The 22175-nt window shown below is 36.3% G+C and overlaps 2 protein-coding genes across 4 annotated transcripts in view; both read right to left on the minus strand.

Annotated features, from left to right (window-relative positions):
• The window catches only part of LOC311084864 (SLAM family member 5-like), a 183586-nt gene that overhangs the window by 57372 nt on the left and 104039 nt on the right, over positions 1 to 22175 (minus strand). The window lies entirely within an intron of this gene.
• Positions 13619 to 20618, minus strand: LOC311084875 (uncharacterized protein). Of its 3 annotated transcripts, none has more exons than XR_014606640.1 (6): positions 20334 to 20618; positions 16792 to 17187; positions 15230 to 15289; positions 14688 to 14805; positions 14495 to 14542; positions 13619 to 14299 (listed from the first exon to the last, which is right to left on the minus strand). XR_014606640.1 is itself a non-coding variant. In XM_084117175.1 (6 exons), exons 1-4 carry the CDS (start codon positions 20377 to 20379, stop codon positions 14690 to 14692), a joined length of 618 nt encoding a protein of 205 aa, XP_083973301.1. In that variant the 5' UTR covers positions 20380 to 20618; the 3' UTR covers positions 13619 to 14299; positions 14502 to 14542; positions 14688 to 14689. The 3 variants fall into 3 exon arrangements, 1 of the variants encoding a protein (XP_083973301.1); XR_014606641.1 differs by having other exon boundaries at positions 14495 to 14545; XM_084117175.1 differs by having other exon boundaries at positions 14502 to 14542.

The raw sequence follows: 22175 nt of genomic DNA on the forward strand, positions 1-22175 counted from the left end.
AAATCCAATAAATTACATCTTTCAACAACTTGACTATAATTTGTTTCATTTGCAGTTGGTTAACAGAACATGACACTTAAATTGAATCAAATAAAACATAACATCCCACTATTAACTAGCGCCATCTAGTGTCCAAAATAAGACTCTTGAACAATAACAGCTTTACTTGTCAGATATAAATTCACTCTCCGGCTGCTTTATTAAATACTCCTTGTTAGTCTCGTGTTGGACACTTTTCCTTCAGAACTGCCTCAGTTCGTCATGGCATTGATTCAATAAGCTTCTAGAAACAGTCCTCAGAGATTCCTCCATATTGTCATGATTGTATCACACAGTTGCTGCAGATTCACTGGCTGCACGTCCATGATGTGAATCTCCCATTCCTCCACATCCCAAAACTGCTCTATTGGATTGTGTGAGTCACAGTGAAACAGTCAGTGGTCTGATCTATTTACAGCTGAACAGAGATGTGGTTTGAGCTGATGGCTGGACTAACAGCGTCTGCATTACAGAAAAATAGAGTAATTGTTGTTTAAAGTTGCTTAAAAAAAAAAAACCTTGACCCCTTGATCACTCAACAGTAATGTGTGGAAAATAAACAACAACTAGATACATTTTCTGAAGAGAATGTGAATGGATCTTGCTGTGTGCAACTACACTGAGTCCAAAAAGCTCACAAACATGTCTCTACGATAGTTCAGTAAAAATGTCACTATTAGCATGTAACTATTCACTGCTAGCATGTGTGGCATATGTAGCATGTTGGAAGTCCTGTTTGCTAACATAAGTCAAAAGAGCCAACCATCAAGTCTACAGGATGTTCTGATGCAGAGATAGAGACCCAGACGGCAACATAGTGTCGGCCCAGATCCGGCCCACATCCCACAGTACCAGATCTGAGTCGACACTATAGTGAAGGTGGTTCGTGATTTTGCTGTTTGCTGGCCCAAGTCAAACAAGCCTACTTTTATGATACTATGACACTTCTATACTTTTGATTTGAAAGGAACTCAATGGAACTTGTTTAGGAGCTCAAAATGTTTGCATGAGTGAAACAAGCTCATCCTCGTGAGCTTAACCCTCTGGGGTCCTTCGTGTAACAGTCACACTTTGGATTAATTTTGGAGTCACACACACGGGATTAATATATAGAAAAAAAAATCATAATATTTTTTTTTTTACTTGTTTTTTATAATATTTTTTCTTTTCTTTTTTGGTGTTTTGAAATAATTTTATGATTTATAATTAATATTTATGCAATAATTATGACCCATTTTTTCCCATTGAATATAATAGAATTTTTTTATATATATATAATTTTTATTTTATTTTTATTAAAGCTGTATTTCATTTTAGAGTCAAGCCTAGGCCTCATGAAAGCAATTTTTGAAATGAGATGGGCGCCAACTGGTGGACACACTGAGCATTTTTATCACGCAATAGCACATTTTTACCACTAGTGGATATACAGCTCTCTGTAGAAAGGCTTGCGAATTCTAGTGATTTTTGCCTGAACAGATTTAGTCTGTTTTGCACTCTTGATGTTTAAGAGATTCACCCCTTCACTGTTGAGTCCTTTTTTCTGCATCCTGGCTGATTTGTAGATTGTATGCACCAAAAAACTCTGTGTTTTCATATTTTTGGCAATTTCCCATTCATTTCCTATGGGGGTCATTTTTGACCAAAGAGCAGAAGTTTGATGACCACTTAGTATGCTTGGATCATGACCTCAATATTTTTTGTGTGTTCACATACCTAATACCATAAAAGTCACCTAGTTTCGTAACATTCCGATGAAGCTGTGATTTTTAAAAATTCAAAACAGATTTTTGTAATCTGAATTTATTAGTGTGTATGTGTATAAAAGTGTGTTTGTGTGTGTGTGTCTGTGTGTGGATGTGTCTGTTTTGCACTCTTGATGTTTTAGAGATTCACCCCTTCACTGTTGAGTCCTTTTTTTCTGCATCCTGGCTGATTTGTAGATTGTATGCACAAAAAAACCTCTGTGTTTTCATATTTTTGACAATTTCCCATTCATTTTCTATGGGGGTCATTTTTGACCAAAGAGCAGAAGTGTGACGACCACTTAGCATGCTTGGATCATGACCTCAATATTTTTTGTGTGTTCACATACCTAATACCATAAAAGTCACCTAGTTTCATAGCATTCCGATGAAGCTGTGATTTTTAAAAATTCAAAACAGATTTTTGTAATCTGAATTTATTAGTGTGTATGTGTATAAAAGTGTGTTTGTGTGTGTGTGTGTGTGTGTGGATGTGTCTGTTTTGCACTCTTGATGTTTTATAGATTCACCCCTTCACTGTTGTGTGCTTTTTTTCTGGATCATGGCTGATTTGTAGATTGTACGCAAAAAAAAACTCTGTATTGTCACATTTTTGCCAATTTCCCATTCATTTCCTATGGCGGGTCCATTTGGACCCGAAGGTCCTGAGTGTGACTATTTTTTTTACAACCGCTTAGACTATTCAAATCCTGTCCCCAATTTTTTTGGGTGTTCATATACCAAGTACCAACAAAGTCACCAAATTTCGGACCATTCCGATGAAGCTATGATTTTTTACATTTTTTTATTTAAACGCTTCGGGACCATATGGACCCGAAGGACCCCAGAGGGTTAAGAGATACCCATCTGGGCCCGGTTTCCCAAAGCGTTCTTATCTCTAAGTAGTTCTTAACCTATTCCTTAACCTCTCTCTTAACCTTATGGCACGATTCCCGAAATGTTCGTTCGCTAAGTATATCTTCTGTAAGTCACACTTTATAAGGTTGGTCTGGACCACTCTTAGCTTTACCTTATCACTTTTGCAGGTCTATATGAATATAATTCTGAAGTTTTAATACACCCAGACAGTATTCAGTTAGGCTAATTCAAGTGTTTTCATGCAAAGAATAAAATTGTCATTACACTGATTGTTGTTAGATTTTTAATTATATTATTATACAATATTATTAATTTAATTAAAACGCTCTTTTAAAGGCCAGTGAAAGCATAGGCTACTGTCAGTTAAGTCCTATTCGGACGCATATTGTTTCTCATGGGTTCGTCCGGTATTTTAAACATTTACAGGGGTAAGTCGGTGATTTTAGTGCCGTCCGAATCCATAATATCAGTGTTTTCTCACCCAACCCGCGTAAAAATCCCTGGCCAAATTAGTACCTTCTGTTTTTTGACAAACAGGTCGTGTCCCACATAGCAAATTTTCTCTGGCCCAGCTCCGGCCCACACAACCAGCTTTTGCTTGGCCCACATACCGCAATGAATGACGGTCCTAGTGTGGACCAGGTCTGGATTCCAGACAAGGGCCACACATGGGCCATAACTGGACCAAGTCTCAGCCAAGTTAATTATCCATAACTGGCCCAGAATTGGGCCAGATCAAAATGTAACATTGAAATCAAAACATAACCTTAAGTAAACCATATCAACACCAGTCTTTAACCAGAAAGCCCAAAACTGAGCCACACCTGAGCATGATCCAATTTTTCTGTGGCCCAGCTCTGGCCCACAAGACTTGGCCCACATACCGCAATGAATGACGGTCCTAGTGTGGACCAGGTCTGGATTCCAGACAAGGGCCACACATGGGCCATAACTGGACCAAGTCTCAACCAAGTTAATTACCCATAACTCCAATACGCTGGACCAGATGAGTTCCACGTCAGCCTCAACACCACCATAACCAAGTCACTTACACACCCCTCCCAGATGGATAGTCACACCAAGACAGTATTCTGAACAAATATTTAATTGTGTTAAACATCAAAGCATTGGCATCTGTTTTTTCATCATGACATTTTTCAGTTTTAGAAACTCTAAAATGACACTCCTCTGTCAGTTCAGCTAAAAATAAATAAAAAAAATAAAAAAAACAAGTGCCGTTTTTTTGGTTTATGACGTTTCCATTTAAATGTTACTTGATCATCCATGTTTCTGATCATTAAGTTTCATTGCTTTGCCTAATGCTTAAACGTCCATGTTTCTGGTCACGAACAAGATTCACTAAACATATAACACTAGAACATGTTTCATCAACAAGTTAGATACAGCCATCTTTTAACGGTGGAATCAATGTCTTTCTCTGTGGCATCAGATGTTAGACGGTTAGCCTACGTCTCACAGCCGCTGAAAAAGACAAGCACACATGATGTATAATTAACTTATGCATCATCAGGTAATGTGGATATTGAATATTGAATCAAATGCAATATTACAACAAAACCTGAACCCAGATTTAAATTCAAATTCTGACTTTCTACTACAGGTGAAAGATCCTTCAAGATCATGTTTATTTTTACTTTTTTTAATTCAGTGTATGTTTTTTGTTATGCAACCTGAGCTTGTATTGAGGCATAAAATGTTCTCTCCCTCCTTCACTTTCTTAATCTCTAATATAGTGCATTCATGCTCAACCATGCTGGTTCCAGATTTGTTTTTGTTTTCATTCATGCTTTAAGCATTTAAGTAAAGAGAGAAAGAGAGAAAAAAAAAACCTTTGTGGGGTCAATCTCCACACTGAACTTTGATTTGAAGGAACTTTTTTTTTTTGAAAACTGGACAAAAAGACAAAAGGTACAATACTGTGTAATTAAAAGGCTTTATAAAAAGAACTGCAATCCAATGAAGCACTACATAATCAAATTAAAAACAGCATGACAGTGTAGTTTTTCAAAAAAAATTCATTATCAAAATTGGAAACAGTTCTGCTGCTTAATATATTTTCATAACCTGTGATACCTTTTTAGGATACTTTGATGAATAAAAAGTAAAATAACATAAAAATAAAAATAAAAAAAGAAGCAAATGTTTTAAAAATAGAAATCTTTTGTAACAACAATATACACTACTGGTCAGTAATTTTTTTCTTTCTTTTTTTGAAATAAATAAATACTTTTATTCAGCAAGGATGTGTTAAATTGATAAAACGTGATGGTAAAGAAGATTTATATTACTAGAATAGTTTTTTTGTTTTTTTTAATAAATGCAGTTATTTTTAACATTTTATTCAGCAAATATATTAGGCAGCATAACTGTTTCCAACACTCATAATAAATCAGAACATTAGAATGATTTTTAAAGGATCATGTGATAGACTTGAGTAATGATCCTGAAAATTCAGCTTTGCATCACAGAAATAAATAATAATTTAAAGTATAATAAATTGAAAACCAATTATTTTAAATTGTAATAATATACTAAAATATTAAATATAAAAAAAAAATGTTCTGTATTTTTTATCAAATAAATGCAGGATTGATGAGGATAAGAAACTTATTTCAAAATAAATTAAAAATAGTAATGTTTTCAAACTTTTGGCCTGCACAGTTTTACAGATATTTGTTCCAACCACAACTTTTTGGACATGTTAGTTTATTGTATTTAAAACTGCGTTTAAACAATTGGCGTGCAAATTTTAATTAGAACAGTTTACTATAATTTCGATAGCATGTTCACACATCAATTAATTAAAACTTTACTTAAGTCCTTTTACGAACTTAATTAAACTTTAATGATACAAGTTTTCACTTACCAACTCTGCTGGCTTTTTCCCGGTTCAGTGCTTGACCGTTTCTGAATCTGAAGTCTGTGCAAGACTGCAGCGCCCGCCCACTTTTTCGACGTACTGGTTCCGGGAGTATTTTCATTCACTTTTCCTCTTTGGAGATTTGTTAGCGTTATAAGCCATGAATCATAACAACCAGCTAAAACTTGAATCACAACGTGTACAATATTCGATCCGAAATAAAAATATTTGTAAAAAATACACAAGTACGAGACTATGTGCCAACTGGGTAAATAAAACTACAATCCCATGAAGCACTGCATTTGATAATTGCGCCTTTCGGCCAATTTTGCTCTGATAGGTCAGCTTCGCATTTCCGGGGTTTTGAAATCCTGATTGGCGCGAGTTGGGCTAACTGACACTAATCCACTGATTCATGCGGAAGCTGTTTCTAGAAATATCTGTCATAAATGGCAACACGTTTCTATCATTTCTCAAATATATTGAATCTCTTTCAGTCACATATATGTTCAATTTGTGATCATCTTAATTAACCAACTGGTAACAGAATATAATATAATATAATATAATATAATATAATATAATATAATATAATATAATATTGAATGCAGGATTTAATCATATATCGCATATAAATGACAGTGGAAAAATGTTAAATTATGAAAAGTCCACTGGTGTACAGTACATGGCATAAAAAATTGTGGTCTAAATTTAGCAATGTGCAGGAACTGAAATCAAACAATTACAGTTGATTTTCATAATTCAGATAATTAAATATTTATTGTCGCCTGGATTAACTTGAAGGCATTAGACCCAGGATGTAAACAGGAAGATGAAAATATATTTGTGTATTAAAACACTGGAATTTTAATCAAAAATATTTGAAATGGATTTTAAATGTGGGTCAAGATCGGCTATACTTATGCCGCCCACATATCTATATTTGACATCTGGGCCATGTCTTGGGTGCCGTTTTTGACCCAGTGCCATCTCTACCAAACCCAGGCCATGTTTGGCCCACATGCGCCAGTTCCGGATGAATGCCAGCTGTGCCAGATGCATGCCAAATCTGGGCCAAATTTGTTTACTGAGTACATAAAGTCAAATAAAATGTCCTGAAACCTAATCATGTATTGTTTACGTGGATAGGGCTACATCAAACTGTACTGAATGAGAATATGAAAGCAGTGAATGTAAAACATTGTTTGAAGTCAGTCATATATAATATCAGGATATACTATTCTACAATATAAGATATATCATACATCATATAATCGCCTGTCATATATGAGGCATGAATATAATTTTACATATAAAGACACATAATTAAATATGCAATATGAGCTTATGTTATGCATTTTAAAAATATATTATCAAAATGTATTTCAATATATTTTACAGTGTTTCCCATATATGTGAATATATTAACTTTCTGTATGGGAAAACATTGGGATTTTACTCAAAAATACTTGAAAAGGATTTTAAATGTGGCTCAAGATCGGCCATACATATATGGCCCACATATCTATATTTGACATCTGGGCCAAATACTCCATTTAACATCTGGCCCATGTCTTGGGTGCCGTCTTAAATCCAGTGCCATCTCTGCCAAACCCGGGCCATGTTTGGCCCACATGCTGTATGCCAGTGCCGGATGAATGCCAGCTATGCCAGACACATGCCAAATCTGGGCCAAATTTGTTTGCTGACTGGGGTGGTGATTTAATTGCCATCTGAATCCACATCTCTGAGTTTACAAGAAGAGATTCAAAATCCACTGTTTAAATCCTTTTTGATCACTGCCGAGCACCGTACGTAAGATGTACACTTTTATTACTGAAATGCTGGAAAGTATTTACACAAGAACAATATTTCATCGCAGCTCCACCTCAGCGAACAAAAATGGGAAAGAGAAGAAGGCACGTAAATTTTTGAAAAGGTTATTGTGGCAGCAATATATGTTACAATTTTAAAATATGTAGGCTATAGGCTATTATAGGCTATTATAGTTTGGATTATTTTTTATAATATCCAATAATCATAATAAATCGCAATTTCAACTATTTCTGAAGTGCTTCATTCACAAAGATCACCGCTTTCTCACATAAACAGACCCTGCACGAGAGAATAATTGATTCTCGAGCCATCGATTTCAACCAATTCAGCACCATCGCCGCGGACAGCGCCGGGTAACGTCGCACGTAAGGTATATCTACGAAGGTATATCTTAAGCAGCTTCCTAAGGTATGGTTCAGGGAACACACTTAGGAACATAAACAACTTTGGTAAGATATATCTTTCGAGCTTTCTTAGCGCGCTAAGAGTGAGCGTTATCAGGAAACCGGGCCCAGGCTCTTTATGATGGTAGTTTATGGGATCAGTTGCTAGGGTGCTCTAAATGGTTGCTAGGGCGTGGCTTGATAGCCTCACAATGATCCGGAGAGACTGATTGGTTGCCTGAGTGAAATTTCAAGTTCAGAGCTATGACCCGTCAAAGTTCAAAGTCAAACATTGCGAACATCGTACCCCTGATCACTTATAAAAGTCAGAGCACACCTCATCCATGGGTCTACGACAAACACAAACACCACTAATAGAGTCATGCCAGAGGTCAGGTTGTGCTCGAATTGAGGGGGGGCTGGGGGGATCCGGGACCCCCCATAAGGTATTAGGGACCCCCCATAAGAAGTAAAAAATAGAATTAGGGGGGTCCCTCGGATATTTTTATTTTGGTAAAAATAATAATGACAAATCAAAATAAATGCATGCAAAGGATACAGTAAATATCGTGAATTGATTATTTACAATAATTTATTTTAAGTGTGTTTATAGGCTAGTTGTCATGTCTCTTTAAAAATGTAAACGCCCCGCCTAAAGAGCGCTGTGCGCGCGCATGACATCGTCGACTGACAGGACTGTTTGTTTGGCGCCGCTCCGGTGAAGCTAATTTTAGCTTTTAAAATATGGAGAAAAATAAACCTCCACTCGCAGTCGGGAAGAGAAAGCTTCTTACTGACTTTTTTGAGGGGTAATTGTCTCTCGCTATATATCTTTCTACTTTATATCCAACAGTTATCCACTCCATGTCGGGGCTTTTATATTCCTAGCATATATTGGAAACATTTAGGCTTACGTTACTATTTTTTTCATAATTAACAGTCCTGGTTCTACAGGAGTGCTAGTGCTAGAGATCTCGATGAAGATGGATAACAGATTTTTAGTAATTATAAAGGGAGCGCTCGTTGTGCGCTTTCTATGCTTTCTAATATCCATTCAGAATTTGTATTTATTTGTATATTACTTGTTTTTCATGCTGCTAGGACCAAAGGCTGTATAAACACGGCAAAGTTTTGGGAATTACATACGCATTTATGCGGGATTCACTCTTGAAATAGATGATTTGATTGCCATAGTATTGTTTGTTTATGAATAAAGCAGCCTTTTTCACTGAAATGGTTGAATAGTCTGCTGACTCACTCACTCATGACAGTGCTTTGCCGCCCGCCACCTACTGGACGTAACTATTTAAAAATCGTATGTGCTGAAATAGTTGAAAAATCCCAACCAACACACAGGCTGACAGCCTGTTTTGCCACAATTTATAATAAACAAGTTTCATGCATTTAATCAAGTCTTTTGGAACAAACATTATCACAGTGTCACATCAATCATGGACATCCCTATGTTAAACTTATAAACTATTCCAAAGACTGTATCCTGTTTGCCCAGTTGTCCTGCACTCTTTGAGTAAAACTCCCGCACCTGGGTTCATACTACATCATTACAGCCTGATAGTATTTTTCCATTCTTTTGCTACTGTTTAAGTAATAAAAAAGTTGTGAAGATAGATATCCTTTTGAAGTTACTGACCGCTCTCTTTTCACTGCTTTCGGAGACATTATGAAATAATTATCCCTGTGCCACTGTTGAATCTGACAGTGATACCATCCAGTGAGTCTGGAAGCCATCTGATTATTTTCTACTGTTTTTGAGACATTTCAATGTATTTTGAAGTCACTTACTTTTACGGGTGTTCAAGTGCCTTATATGTAGTGCCCTGGTATATTTGCCATAGCTGCCCTTTTGGGTCTGCTGCTTTGTCACCCTCTAAATCCATATTACTCAAGTAAGTAATTTAATTTATATATATGAATTCAAGCGTTTTTAATAAATAGTATATATTTATGCATATTATGATCAAATATATTGTATATTTTGTATAAAGTGTATATTGCGAGACTAACCAACTAACCAACAAAAAAACTTGGGGACCCCCCATAAGACTTGACTCAATTCGAGCACGTTAATAATCGAAATATAGAACATAAATGGTACAACTTGTAAAATAAACAATGCTACTAAGAGCAAGTCTTAAAAGGAGAAAGAACAACACATGTCAGAGTATCTCACACATGTGGTTAGTGTTTAAATCCGGTGGAGGAAACACACGCAACTCTACCTTAATATCACAGTTTAACACCATTGTGTCAGTTCACAATCTGTCTGTCACACAAGTGTTCACATATATCAAGCACTGTTATTTGAAGATGGTTCATCTGTTTATTTTCTGCTACATGTGCCATATTGCTGGTAAGTTATATTTCTTTTAAGACATTAAATTTTGTTTTAGTTTAAATAAAAAGCAATTGGCTGCTGTTTTAGTCAGCCAGAGGTTTTGCGTTCTCTGTTAATCCTATAGAAAAGATGCACAAGTAAAGCTGAAATAAAATTGATTCCACTCTTTTTGCATTTATTTTTCTCTTGTGCAACGACATTTTAGAATAAAAGTACTGTGATAATTTCAGTTTATTGCTTTACTCATTGCTCATCATTAATGATGAATCTGATATGCATATGATGACAGCTTCAGGCAGTCGAAAATTATAATCATCTGAAAGTCAGTGTTGTTTGTTGCACAGTTATGAAATGTTATTATGAGTTAAATCATGTTAATAGTGTTTTTATAGTAAAATACATTTTCCATTAGAAACATATAACTTAGACGGCGCTATAGAGTTTTTTTTAGTTGTGAAATACAAACAGAGCCATCCACCATTTTGTAACTGAGTGTCTGCAACTGTAGTTATACGCATGTATGAATATCTATATCTGCAATAGACTTCAGCTGATGATTTAGATAAACTAACACAGTACAAGACGAAGACGTCTGCTAACACAACATTAATGTGAAAATATTGAGTTAATATATAATAATAGATTACCTCTCCTGTGGCCTTATGGGATAGAAAAGTGTCCATTGTAAACTTCTGAATCTCGGCAGTAACTATGTCATCCGGGGACTTTTTGCCTCCTGTTTTTCGAATGTATTCAAACATACTATTTCATAATATATAGTAGAGAAGTGTTTGAATTCGGACGACTTCTGGCCATTATTTCAAAACCCTTTTCACACTGAAGCACCGCTGCTGAAAGTACAGCAAACACTGCTTGAATTTATATTTTTTACCAGGATAATTCTAGGGTGACAATACTTTTTCTAAGGATATCATTTGCCACCCGTGACTCTTGGCTACACAACGCATTCTTCACACACAAACAGAATCCACTGTCCAGTCATTATAGATGATCTTCAGTTTTGTTGAACTTGTCCCTCCTCCACACAACTCTCCTCCTTCCTCTGTGGTGAACGTGTGCTGACAGCCTAAAAAAGATGTTTGTTTTTTTGTTTTAGAACATCAGGACTGTCAGTGTCAGCACTGACCACACTTTGTTCCTATTAGATTCTTATTTCTCACATGTTTTCCAGTGGCCTGTTCCTGCATCAGCAGAGACTCTTTACAATGTTGTTTTTCTGCCTCTGTTCTTTAATCCACATTTTTATAAACAGAAACCTTAATTTGTAAAATATATATATATATATATATATATATATATATATATATATATATATATATACAGTACAGGCCAAAAGTTTGGACACATTACTATTTTCTGAAAATCCTGAAAATTCAGCTTTGCATCACTGAAATAAATGATAATTTAAAGTATAATAAATTGAAAACCAATTATTTTAAATTGTAATAATATATCACAATATTACATTTTTTTCTGTATTTTTGATCAAATAAATGCAGGCTTGATGAGCAGAAGAAACTTCTTTCAAAAACATTAAAAATAGTAATGTGTCCAAACTTTTGGCCTGTACTGTATATATATGTGTGTGTGTGTGTGTGTTTGTTCTCCAGGAGTGTTTGGTGATTCAGTGTCAGTGATGGAGGGAGATTCTGTTACTCTAAACACTGATGTTACTGAAATACATGAAGATGAAGACATTCTGTGGAAATATGGAGCTGAAAACTCTCTGATAGCTCAAATCAGTGGAGCTGCTGGAATCTTCTCCACATATGATGATGTTCTTGATGGGAGATTCAGAGACAGACTGAAGCTGGACGGTCAAACTGGATCTCTGACCATCACAAACACCACAACTGAACATACTGGAGTTTATCAACTAGAGATAAGGGCAGCGAAACGATCATCAAAAACATTCAGTGTTTCTGTCTATGGTGAGTAGAGATCATTTGTCTCGTCCTTCAGATATTATTTTATTTTCACATACTGAAATGTCATAATTTGAGAAACACTTACTGATCATACAAAACACATTGAATGGAACATAGATTGTGGATTAGATTCATCCATATTTCTTTTTATTCTCTCATGTTTTCCAGCTCGTCTGCCTGTTCCTGTCATCAGCAGAGACTGTTCATCATCATCACACCAGAATTGTACATTGCTGAGTTCAGTGGTGAATGTGTGTGATGTGACTCTCTCCTGGTACGCAGGAATCAGTGTATTGTCCAGCATCAGTGTGTGTGATCTCAGCATCAGTCTCTCTCTACCTCTGGAGGTGGAATATCAGGATAAAAACACCTACAGCTGTGTGCTGAACAATCCCATCAGCAACCAGACCACACATCTGGACATCAACACACTCTGTCACACATGTGCAGGTACCAGCACTGATGATATATGTGTATTCATTGAGTTATGTTGTTCATTTTAAGTTAAGATGCCAAATTATGAATTACTTTCTTTCTACATTTAGCCTACCCGTGTCTTCCTAAACAGAAGTTTTGCATTTTTTTTCTTCTTCTGTGGAGCACAAAAGAAAATATCTTTTTATTTTTAAGTTTTATCCTTTTGATTTCTTGACATAGACTAAACTCAGCTAAGTGAACATCTCAATTTTGTTTTATCATTGCTCAATTGTTTTTTCAGAACTTCACGTCCATTATTGTGATTCAGTTGAAGCTGTGCTGCGATTGGTTCTCACTGCGCTGATGGGCGTGGCTTCTGCGGCCGCTGCTGTTCTTCTGGTCAATGACGTCAGAGCTGCAAGAGGATAAATGGAGGAAACAGATATTATAAATATTGTAGACATATATTGTAGTTTTAATCTGTAAAGATCAAATATGTGTGCTGTAATTGTTCAGTCATGGCGAAACTAAGCTTTTCTCACCAATGCTCCCTAAAAGGTGCATTACCTGAATCTGGTGTTTCAGTGCCATCTGGTGGCCAAAACGATGAACAATCTTTAATCTTTCCTTTTTAATCTTTTAATGCCTTCCATTTTATGTATTTAATTAGGCCAATAGACCTACAATTTTTTCGCTGTGTAATTTTCTTATTTTTTATGTAATGTTGCTATTTTCATTTTGTCTTATAATTGTATGCAGCAACCCCTCACAAATGTAAAAATATTTGTCACGCCAATAAATCCCTGTAGAATTGAACAGAAAACTGAATATTACAGAACTGATATGCATCCTAGTCATACATATGTTTATATTATAAATAAAGGAGTGTCATAATGAGAATAAATTATGAATTAAGATTCAGATTGAATGATGGTTGAATAAAAACACATTTACAGCATTAAAAAGTTTTTTTTTTAAATTGTTTCTTGTTTCTTTACAAGAACTTTACTTTACAAAGACTTTAAGTTCCAGAACCAACAACAATAAAAGTGCATTTCGAGTACATTTATACCATTCAAGTTTCAAAGTTTACGTAAATATTATAGATAATAATATTACTTTTTTTAAAGAGAAAGTGAAAGTTCTGAACTGTGTCATGACAGGCAACAGTAAGTGATTCATCTTTAATAATCATGTTTCAGCTCATTTTTCCATTATTGATTTTTAGTGGAATATTATAGGATACTGTAAAGGGTTAACAGTTTAAGACCCAAAGACCAGATTTTTGAAAGGAGTCAGAATTATAAAAAATTGAAGAAAAGTTTTACTGAAGATAGTTTGCAGTTTCATCAGCAGAAGTTCAGCTTCAAGACTCACACGCTTACAGTTACAAAGATCACAGTTATAACCTACATCACACACACACACACACACACACACACACACACACACACACACACACACACACACACACAGCAGTTATACCTAGTATATACACATAGTAATTTCCCACACATATACAGATAGACTGAAGCACATCTCCATAGATTATGCATCTGACACTCGGACCCTGAAGTCAGACACAACGTTTCATAACAAAATAAAATCTCCAGAGAAGTAAATTAACTCATGTGATATTTAAAAGGAAAGATATTGATTAATGTCTTGATTATAATCACTCATTACATATACATTGAAGCAGCAGTGGATTCCAATCCACCCCCTTCACTACATTTGTTTCAGCTGATTTTATTCCATGGGAATAATGTTGCAGAAGCTGTTGCGATCCTCTCAGATCATGTGTCTTTCTCCGTCTAAGAAAGCAACAAATCACAGATGGTAAAAAATAAATGAACGGTGCTGTTTACAGCTACAGAAAATCAGCATATCTGTCATCAGTCTGAATGAGATCCTATTTGAAATGTTTATTTCCCTATCGGGATGAGTTTTTCAGTGCATGTGAAATAAACACAGATCTACATACACACTACAGTAGTGCAGTATTTTACCTCATACGTGGATTTTCTACAGAACCTCTGGTCTTCTTCTCTCCCCTTCTGCTTTGACAATTAAACACACACACACACACACACACACACACACACACACACACACACACACACACACACACACACACACATAAACATCAATTTTGCAACATTAACATTTACTCTCAATACAGTATCTGTAGGTGATACTTACCCTTACAAGTACGACTTCCTGTGGCGATAGTGAATCACACCAGCAGCAGCTGCAGCTACACAGACCAGCAGAACACCAACAACTATTCCTGCAACAGGACCTGGAGACAGACCTGAATCTGGAACAGATACAGACAAATAGAGACATTAGTGTGAGTGAGTTCTGACTGTGTTTATACCATTATCCCTGGAAATATTCTCTCTAAGGACACGTTTACAGGTCCTCCATTCAAAGCTTCTAGTCCAGATTGAAAACGTAACAGTGCATTGATTAGACACTGATTTTCTACTGTACTGTTTATTTTAAGCCTTTTCCCCCTCCAATTAATTTTAATGATATATACCTTCTTCTTTTAACATTCTTTTATCTTCTTTAATATTTTATTTTTAGCCATGAATCTTTTTGATTACTATTTAATGACTGTTTATGTAAAAACTTTGAATTATCTTTTGAAATGGTGGAAATATACTTGCCTTGCCTATAATATTTATTTTAATTGGGACAAAGGATGAATATAAATTACAAAAAAGGATGAAACATACTCTTGTCGGTCTCTGGCTCTGTGATGTCCTTTTGGGAATCTGCCTCACCAAGACCAGCAGCTGGAAAACACAAGACACAACAGATTAAAAATAAAGAAATACAAATCAACACAGAGTAAAAAGAAAATAAATTATGGATAATTATGGCAGTTCACTTCATTTGCAGCTGCATAAAAATCTGTAAAAATAAAAATAAAAAAAAAATACTGTGAACAAGCTCCCTGCAGTGGCTCATCACTAATATTAATATCACTCATCACTAGTTGCTGAAGAAGATAAAGAAACATCACAAGTCAGAATGATCTTATGATCTTATGATGACAAATGTTAAGCATTCAGAAAAAGGTTCTTAAAGAAACAATTACTCATATTATATTTTCAAAAACATTGTATGTTTAAGTATTTACAGAATATTTCTCCTAAATATGACTTAAGAGTGTCAGTTTATTTTTGACCAAATTAGAAATACAGTTTTTAACTATAGATGTTGCAATTAAACGAACACATGGCAATGAAAGTTGATTCTTATTGTTTGATATTGTTTAATGTCTGTTTAATGTTGTATACTGAGACAGAAATCAGCTTGTACAGCAAAACCAGTCATGTACATATGAGCAATAGCATACTGGGAAAGAGAGTAACCAGGGGCCTCATTTATAAACGTTGCGTACGCACAAAAGAAGGCGTACGCCGCTCTCTACGCAATAATTGGTATTTATAAAAAGCAAACTTGATGGGAAAATATGCGGTCCTTCACGCAAGCTCTGACCCAGGCGTACGCACAAAAACGGGTGAAATGAGAAATGGCGACACCGTCGGCAGAATGAAGAAACACGTGAAAGTGTGTGAAACTGTAGACCGTTGTGTAAAAGAAATGGCAATACTGCCTCTCATAATAACGTGAAGACTTCACAAGCAAGTCTTACAATTAACAGCCTACACGAACAGCCATTTGATCAATCTGCAGTGTAAAACAAACAAAATCAAACGAAGATTACAACAGAAATTCAAATTAACACATATTTGCAAAAAGAAAAGTGAAATATGTTCTGCAATAATACTGGCATGTTATGCAATTCATCCTCATAATCTGTAGCTTGTCAGATGCAATCAAATGGATGGTAATAAAATGCCATGATGCCGTCACAATGCGTAATGACGTGAGTGAAGTTACGTTTCTTGGTTTTCCTCTGTGTTTGCCATGATTTCGCAATCGATGAATATTAACTCTGGGCGTTTCACGGACTATTTATGGGCAACTATGGGCGTGACATGAAGCCGCAAAAGCTGCGCTACATTTAGAATTGATTGTGATTTATTAAGGGAAAACTGCGTAGGACGTGCGTGCGCACGGTTTTATAAATCCGAATATTTCTGTGCGTAGCTACGCACGTCCTATGTTTCATCCGTACGCCACTTCTGACGCAAATCCTATGCCAAGTTTAATAAATGAGGCCCCAGATCTGATAGTCCCTCTTAAAACAGTCCAAAATGAAAAAATCATTTATTTACAGTATTCAATCGGTAAAATACTTCAGAGTAAATTACATTAAATGACTCACCACTGACAGTCACGCTGAATATTTTTATGGTGTAACCCATGTTGCTGTTTTTATAGATGATTTTCGTGCTGTCACAATTGCTGTTTCTTTTCAAGCTTTGCCTTTTGCCTGAACTCTCGCTTCTGATAATCTCTGCTTCATAACGTCCAGCGTGTTCAGATCTGATGTTTGTGATGGTCAGAGATCCAGTCTCATAGTCCACCTCCAGTCTGCCTCTGAATCTCCCGTCTTCTCCATCATATAAACAATTCTTCTTGGAATTGATTTGAGAAATGAGTGTGTCATTAAAATACCACCGCATTATGTCATGTTGTTCTTTGTTAACACCGGTGTTTAGAGTGACTGATTCTCCCTCCATCACTGAGATCACTTCATCTGTATAAGGACTTAACACACCTGAAGACACAAATGAACAGTTACTAGTGCGCAAGTATACATCTTTCACCTATTGTGGCTATACCTAAATGTTGGCTATAAAAATATAAAAACAACAGAAGAATGTGCTTAAAGCCTGCCCAAACCTTCTTTTGGGAACAACCTCATTTATAAAACTGGTATAAAGTAAAAAGTAAAAAAAAAAAAAAATATATATATATATATATATATATATATATATATATATATATATATATATATATATATATATATATATATATATTTATAATAAATTATAAAATACATAAAGTGTTCTGTTAGGGTTGGGTTTGGGTTAGTAACTAGCTATATATAAAAACATATAGAAATCTATGCAATATCCTTATATAGATAGTGTATGGTATAGCCAAGTGTGTGTGTGTGTGTGTGTGTGTGTGTGTGTGTGTGTGTGTGTGTGTGTGTGTGTGTGTGTGTGTGTCTTAGTAGAGAAATATTTAGCCTACATCATCGGATATTTCAACCTTGGTGAATAGGTAAAAAAATAGAAAATAATATATATCTGTAAAGTTTTACCAGTAGTATCTTGTCTTAAAATGTTTTGCTGTTTTATGATAGAAGATGACAGATTTATGTAGTTTATGCAGTAGCCTATAGGCCTACTCATGCTATTATTTTGATGCAACAATGCATTAGACAACACAAAACTATAACAATGCAGTAGCCTACATTTTAAAATTGTATTAAAGGTGCATTTGATCAGGCAAATGACATTCAACTGTTGAATTACACCGCATTCTCTAATGATAAGTAAGTTTAATAAGATTCAGGCTAAGCGATCACGTGTTTTGAAAGAAAATGGAGGGATGCAATTCCTTTCAAAACACGTGATCGCCATTTCATCAGAGTCCTGGGGCCTCATTATGACCGCCGCTAGCGTAGCTAGCGAAAGCGGTCATATAGGGATTGTCAAAGTTTTTTTTTTTTTTTTTTTCGTCATCTACTGAATTTTCCGTCAACGATACCAGGGACACCGAAACACCGGGGAACATGAAATTTGGTGGGCATGTAGCCCCACTAGACTTTTACGGAAAAATTTCGTTTGGTCCCCGGGGGCCACTCCCCCCCCGAGCTGGGGCCCCCCAAACCCCAAAAATGCAGTTTTTCCTACATAACTACCTGAACCGTGGCACCGAGGATGACAAATTTGTTATGGTATGTTGGTCTTAAGGGCCCACATCAACCTAGCCCATAATCACTAATTTGTGATTTACGCCACTCCCATAAAAAATGAAAATGCAATATTATTCTACTTTACTCGCCCCTATCTTCAGTGGAGATGTTCAGAACTGCACCATATTTCATGTGTATGATTAACTTGACATCCTCTGGGGGTATGCTAAGTTTCGTAGAATTTCATCCATGGGGGGGTATAAAATAAATTCATTTATGTGCACATTTAGTGACTGTACACTCATCGGCCTGTAGATGGTGGTGTTGAGCGAAGGGTTGCTGGTTTAGGATGATACTGTCACACACACATGCAGGAATACAAACAAACGCAAGCATGCACACACACTGACATCCACACGCACAGACACACACACATACAAATCCACATGCACAGACACACACACACAAACACACACGCGCACACACATGTACGCAGGCACACATACACGCACAGACACACACAGACACACACATACACAAACACACACACATACACACAGACATGCACATACTACTACTTTTTTTAGGTAATATACATAAACACGCAATACAGCCAAATTGCTCCACGTCATTTATTTTTGTGGAAAGCCAGTGCAGGCCTGAGCGGCGGTCATATTTTGTACCGCCATGCGGTACATCTAGTTTATAAAACTTTGCGTAGGATTTGCGTCAGAAGTGGCGTACGGATGAAACATAGGACGTGCGTAGCTACGCACAGAAATATTCGGATTTATAAAACCGTGCGCACGCACGTCCTACGCAGTTTTCCCTTAATAAATCACAATCAATTCTAAATGTAGCGCAGCTTTTGCGGCTTCATGTCACGCCCATAGTTGCCCATAAATAGTCCGTGAAACGCCCACAAGTTAATATTCATCGATTGCGAAATCATGGCAAACACAGAGAGGAAAACCAAGAAACGTAACTTCACTCAATGTGAAGTAGAAATTAGCGTTGGCAAGGTGGATAGGAGGAGTAAAATGTTGTTTGGATAGGAGGAGTAAAATGTTGTTTGGAGGGCAAAGTGTGGGCATTACTAATGCCAAAAAGGCACTTGAGTGGCAAAAGGTTGCAGATGCCGTTAATGCTGCAGAGCCTCACAACCTCGGACCGTGGCCGAAATAAAAAAGAAATGGTCGGACATCAAAGTCGATGCAAAAAATCTTCTAGCGCTCCAACGCCAGAGTGTGTCTGCCACGGGTGGGGGAAAGGGGACACCGGAGATGACCCCTCTTGATGAGAGACTGGCGGCAATTATTGGGGAATCCTTATTAAGTGGAGTGGTGAAGGCGACTGAGGCGGGCACTGACGCGCCACATGCACCAGCTTTTTATTTCTATTTCACTTTTGTTTTTGAAAATATGTGTTAATTTGCATTTCTGTTGTAATCTTCGTTTGATTTTGTTTGTTTTACACTGCAGATTGATCAAACGGGTGTTCGTGTAGGCTGTTAATTGTAATACTTGCTTTGTGAAGTCTTCATGTTATTTATGAGAGGCAGTAGGCTATTGCCATTTCTTACACAACGGTCTACAGTTTCACACACTTTCACGTTTTTCTTCCTTCTGCCGACGGTGTCGACATTTCTCATTTCACCCGTTTTTGTGCGTACGCCTGGGTGAGAGCTTGCGTGAAGGACCGCACATTTTCCCGTCAAATTAGCTTTTTGCGCCTTCTTTTGTGCGTACGCAACGTTTATAAATGAGGCCCCAGAACAGGGAATAGACCTACTAAATAATTACCATATAATAATTATCATCCACGATATATAAAGTAGATGTATAGCGAAAACATTATATAAAGATATAATATTAAATTATTTAAAACAGCGCTGAATAAGATAAAGAGATTTGAATGCCAGACTTCACGAGAAATGCAGAGTTGATCAGCGAGTTGAAACTGCGGGTTGGAACTATAGAATAAAATAAATGTCTTACCATCAACGAGAATAGCAAGCAGAATGATAATTTTATAGCCTTCCATTTTGTTCACTGATTGTGTTGGAAACTCTAATGGAGTTTGAAACTCTTTCTTTCTCTTCCTGTTTCTCTTCCCCCGTCTTCAGTGCATGATGTCACTTCACTACAGAGTTTGACATTCAGTTTAAGGTAAAGTTTAAAAATAAATCGGATAATTAAAACAAGACAGATAGCTGATTTACCCAGATGAAATTACAATAATCGTTATTTCTTCCGTCTAATTAAAGCCTATATTCCATACTGGACGGTGGAGATTCGGATCAAATGAAAGTGAAAGTAACTCAGGCTTGACCAGTGTGATCTGAATCCCTTTATGAAGAATGAGGATTTACTTTTTATTTAGATAAGTTTAGCATTAGCAAGATGGTGATGCATCAGCCAATATGTTAAGATATTGGAAATAAACAGAAATATTTGCTAATTTAGTTGTTATATCTCAAAATGCCAAACATTTAAAGAGGTGCAAGATAGGGGTAAAATAATAATAACATTAGTACCAACATGCCATTTGGGACCTTCTGTGCCAATTTCGGTTGGCTCATCCTACCCCAAGGGTCTAATTTTACCTTTATACTTCAAAATAAAACTTTTTTACTCCATAAATCAATTCGTTAACAAATAGACACACAAAAAACGTTAATATTCAATAATACAAAGTTATAGATCAATATTTTCCAGAAACACCAAATTAGACAAATTACCCTCAAAACTGTTTCGGCTGACTAAATCCCTCAAATGTTGACATTCATATGAAATAAAAAAAACTAAAAATATCATAGCCATTCAACAAAAGTGCTGAGATGAGATTTTGTGCCATCTATGGTCAGGAGAAAAAAATAAACCCCCATCTGAACCTAATAAATGTCCTTATTTAATCATTGTGCCAGAGTTTAACAGGTAGCCTATAATCCGTATTATATCAAGTAGATTAGGCTATAATACACACAAAAATAATATCAGCGGTTGGTCTATTAAATTTCACTGGTGGCAGAATATTTCCCTACGCTGTATTTAATAAAATAAACGCGTTTTATATTTTTTATGGGCAAAAAGCTAAAGTGAATATATTGTGACTAATATACAGTGAGGAAAATAAGTATTTGAACACCCTGCTATTTTGCAAGTTCTCCCACTTGGAAATCATGGAGGGGTCTGAAATTGTCATCGTAGGTGCATGTCCACTGTGAGAGACAATCTAAAAAAAAAAAAATCCAGAAATCACAATATATGATTTTTTAACTATTTATTTGTATGATACAGCTGCAAATAAGTATTTGAACACCTTAGAAAATCAATGTTAATATTTGGTACAATAGCCTTTGTTTGCAATTACAGAGGTCAATCGTTTCCTGTAGTTTTTCACCAGGTTTGCACACACTGCAGGAGGGATTTTGGCCCACTCCTCCACACAGATCTTCTCTAGATCAGTCAGGTTTCTGGGCTGTCGCTGAGAAACACGGAGTTTGAGCTCCCTCCAAAGATTCTCTATTGGGTTTAGGTCTGGAGACTGGCTAGGCCATGCCATAACCTTGGTATGCTTCTTACAGAGCCACTCCTTGGTTATCCTGGCTGTGTGCTTCGGGTCATTGTCATGTTGGAAGACCCAGCCTCGACCCATCTTCAATGCTCTAACTGAGGGAAGGAGGTTGTTCCCCAAAATCTCGCAATACATGGCCCCGGTCATCCTCTCCTTAATACAGTGCAGTCGCCCTGTCCCATGTGCAGAAAAACACCCCCAAAGCATGATGCTACCACCCCCATGCTTCACAGTAGGGATGGTGTTCTTGGGATGGTACTCAT

Source organism: Abramis brama, assembly GCF_963993115.1.
Source record: "Abramis brama genome assembly, chromosome: 6".
NCBI lineage: Eukaryota > Metazoa > Chordata > Actinopteri > Cypriniformes > Leuciscidae > Abramis > Abramis brama.

Bases quoted from the DNA above. Each gene is read 5' to 3' on its own strand.
- LOC311084875 (XM_084117175.1), bottom strand. From the start codon at position 20,379: ATGGAAGGCTATAAAATTATCATTCTGCTTGCTATTCTCGTTGATG. The intron at 17,188-20,333 runs GTAAGACATTTA...TTGTGTCTTCAG, and splicing joins GCTTGCTATTCTCGTTGATG to GTGTGTTAAGTCCTTATACA. The intron at 15,290-16,791 runs GTGAGTCATTTA...TGTGTTTTCCAG, and splicing joins ATTCAGCGTGACTGTCAGTG to CTGCTGGTCTTGGTGAGGCA.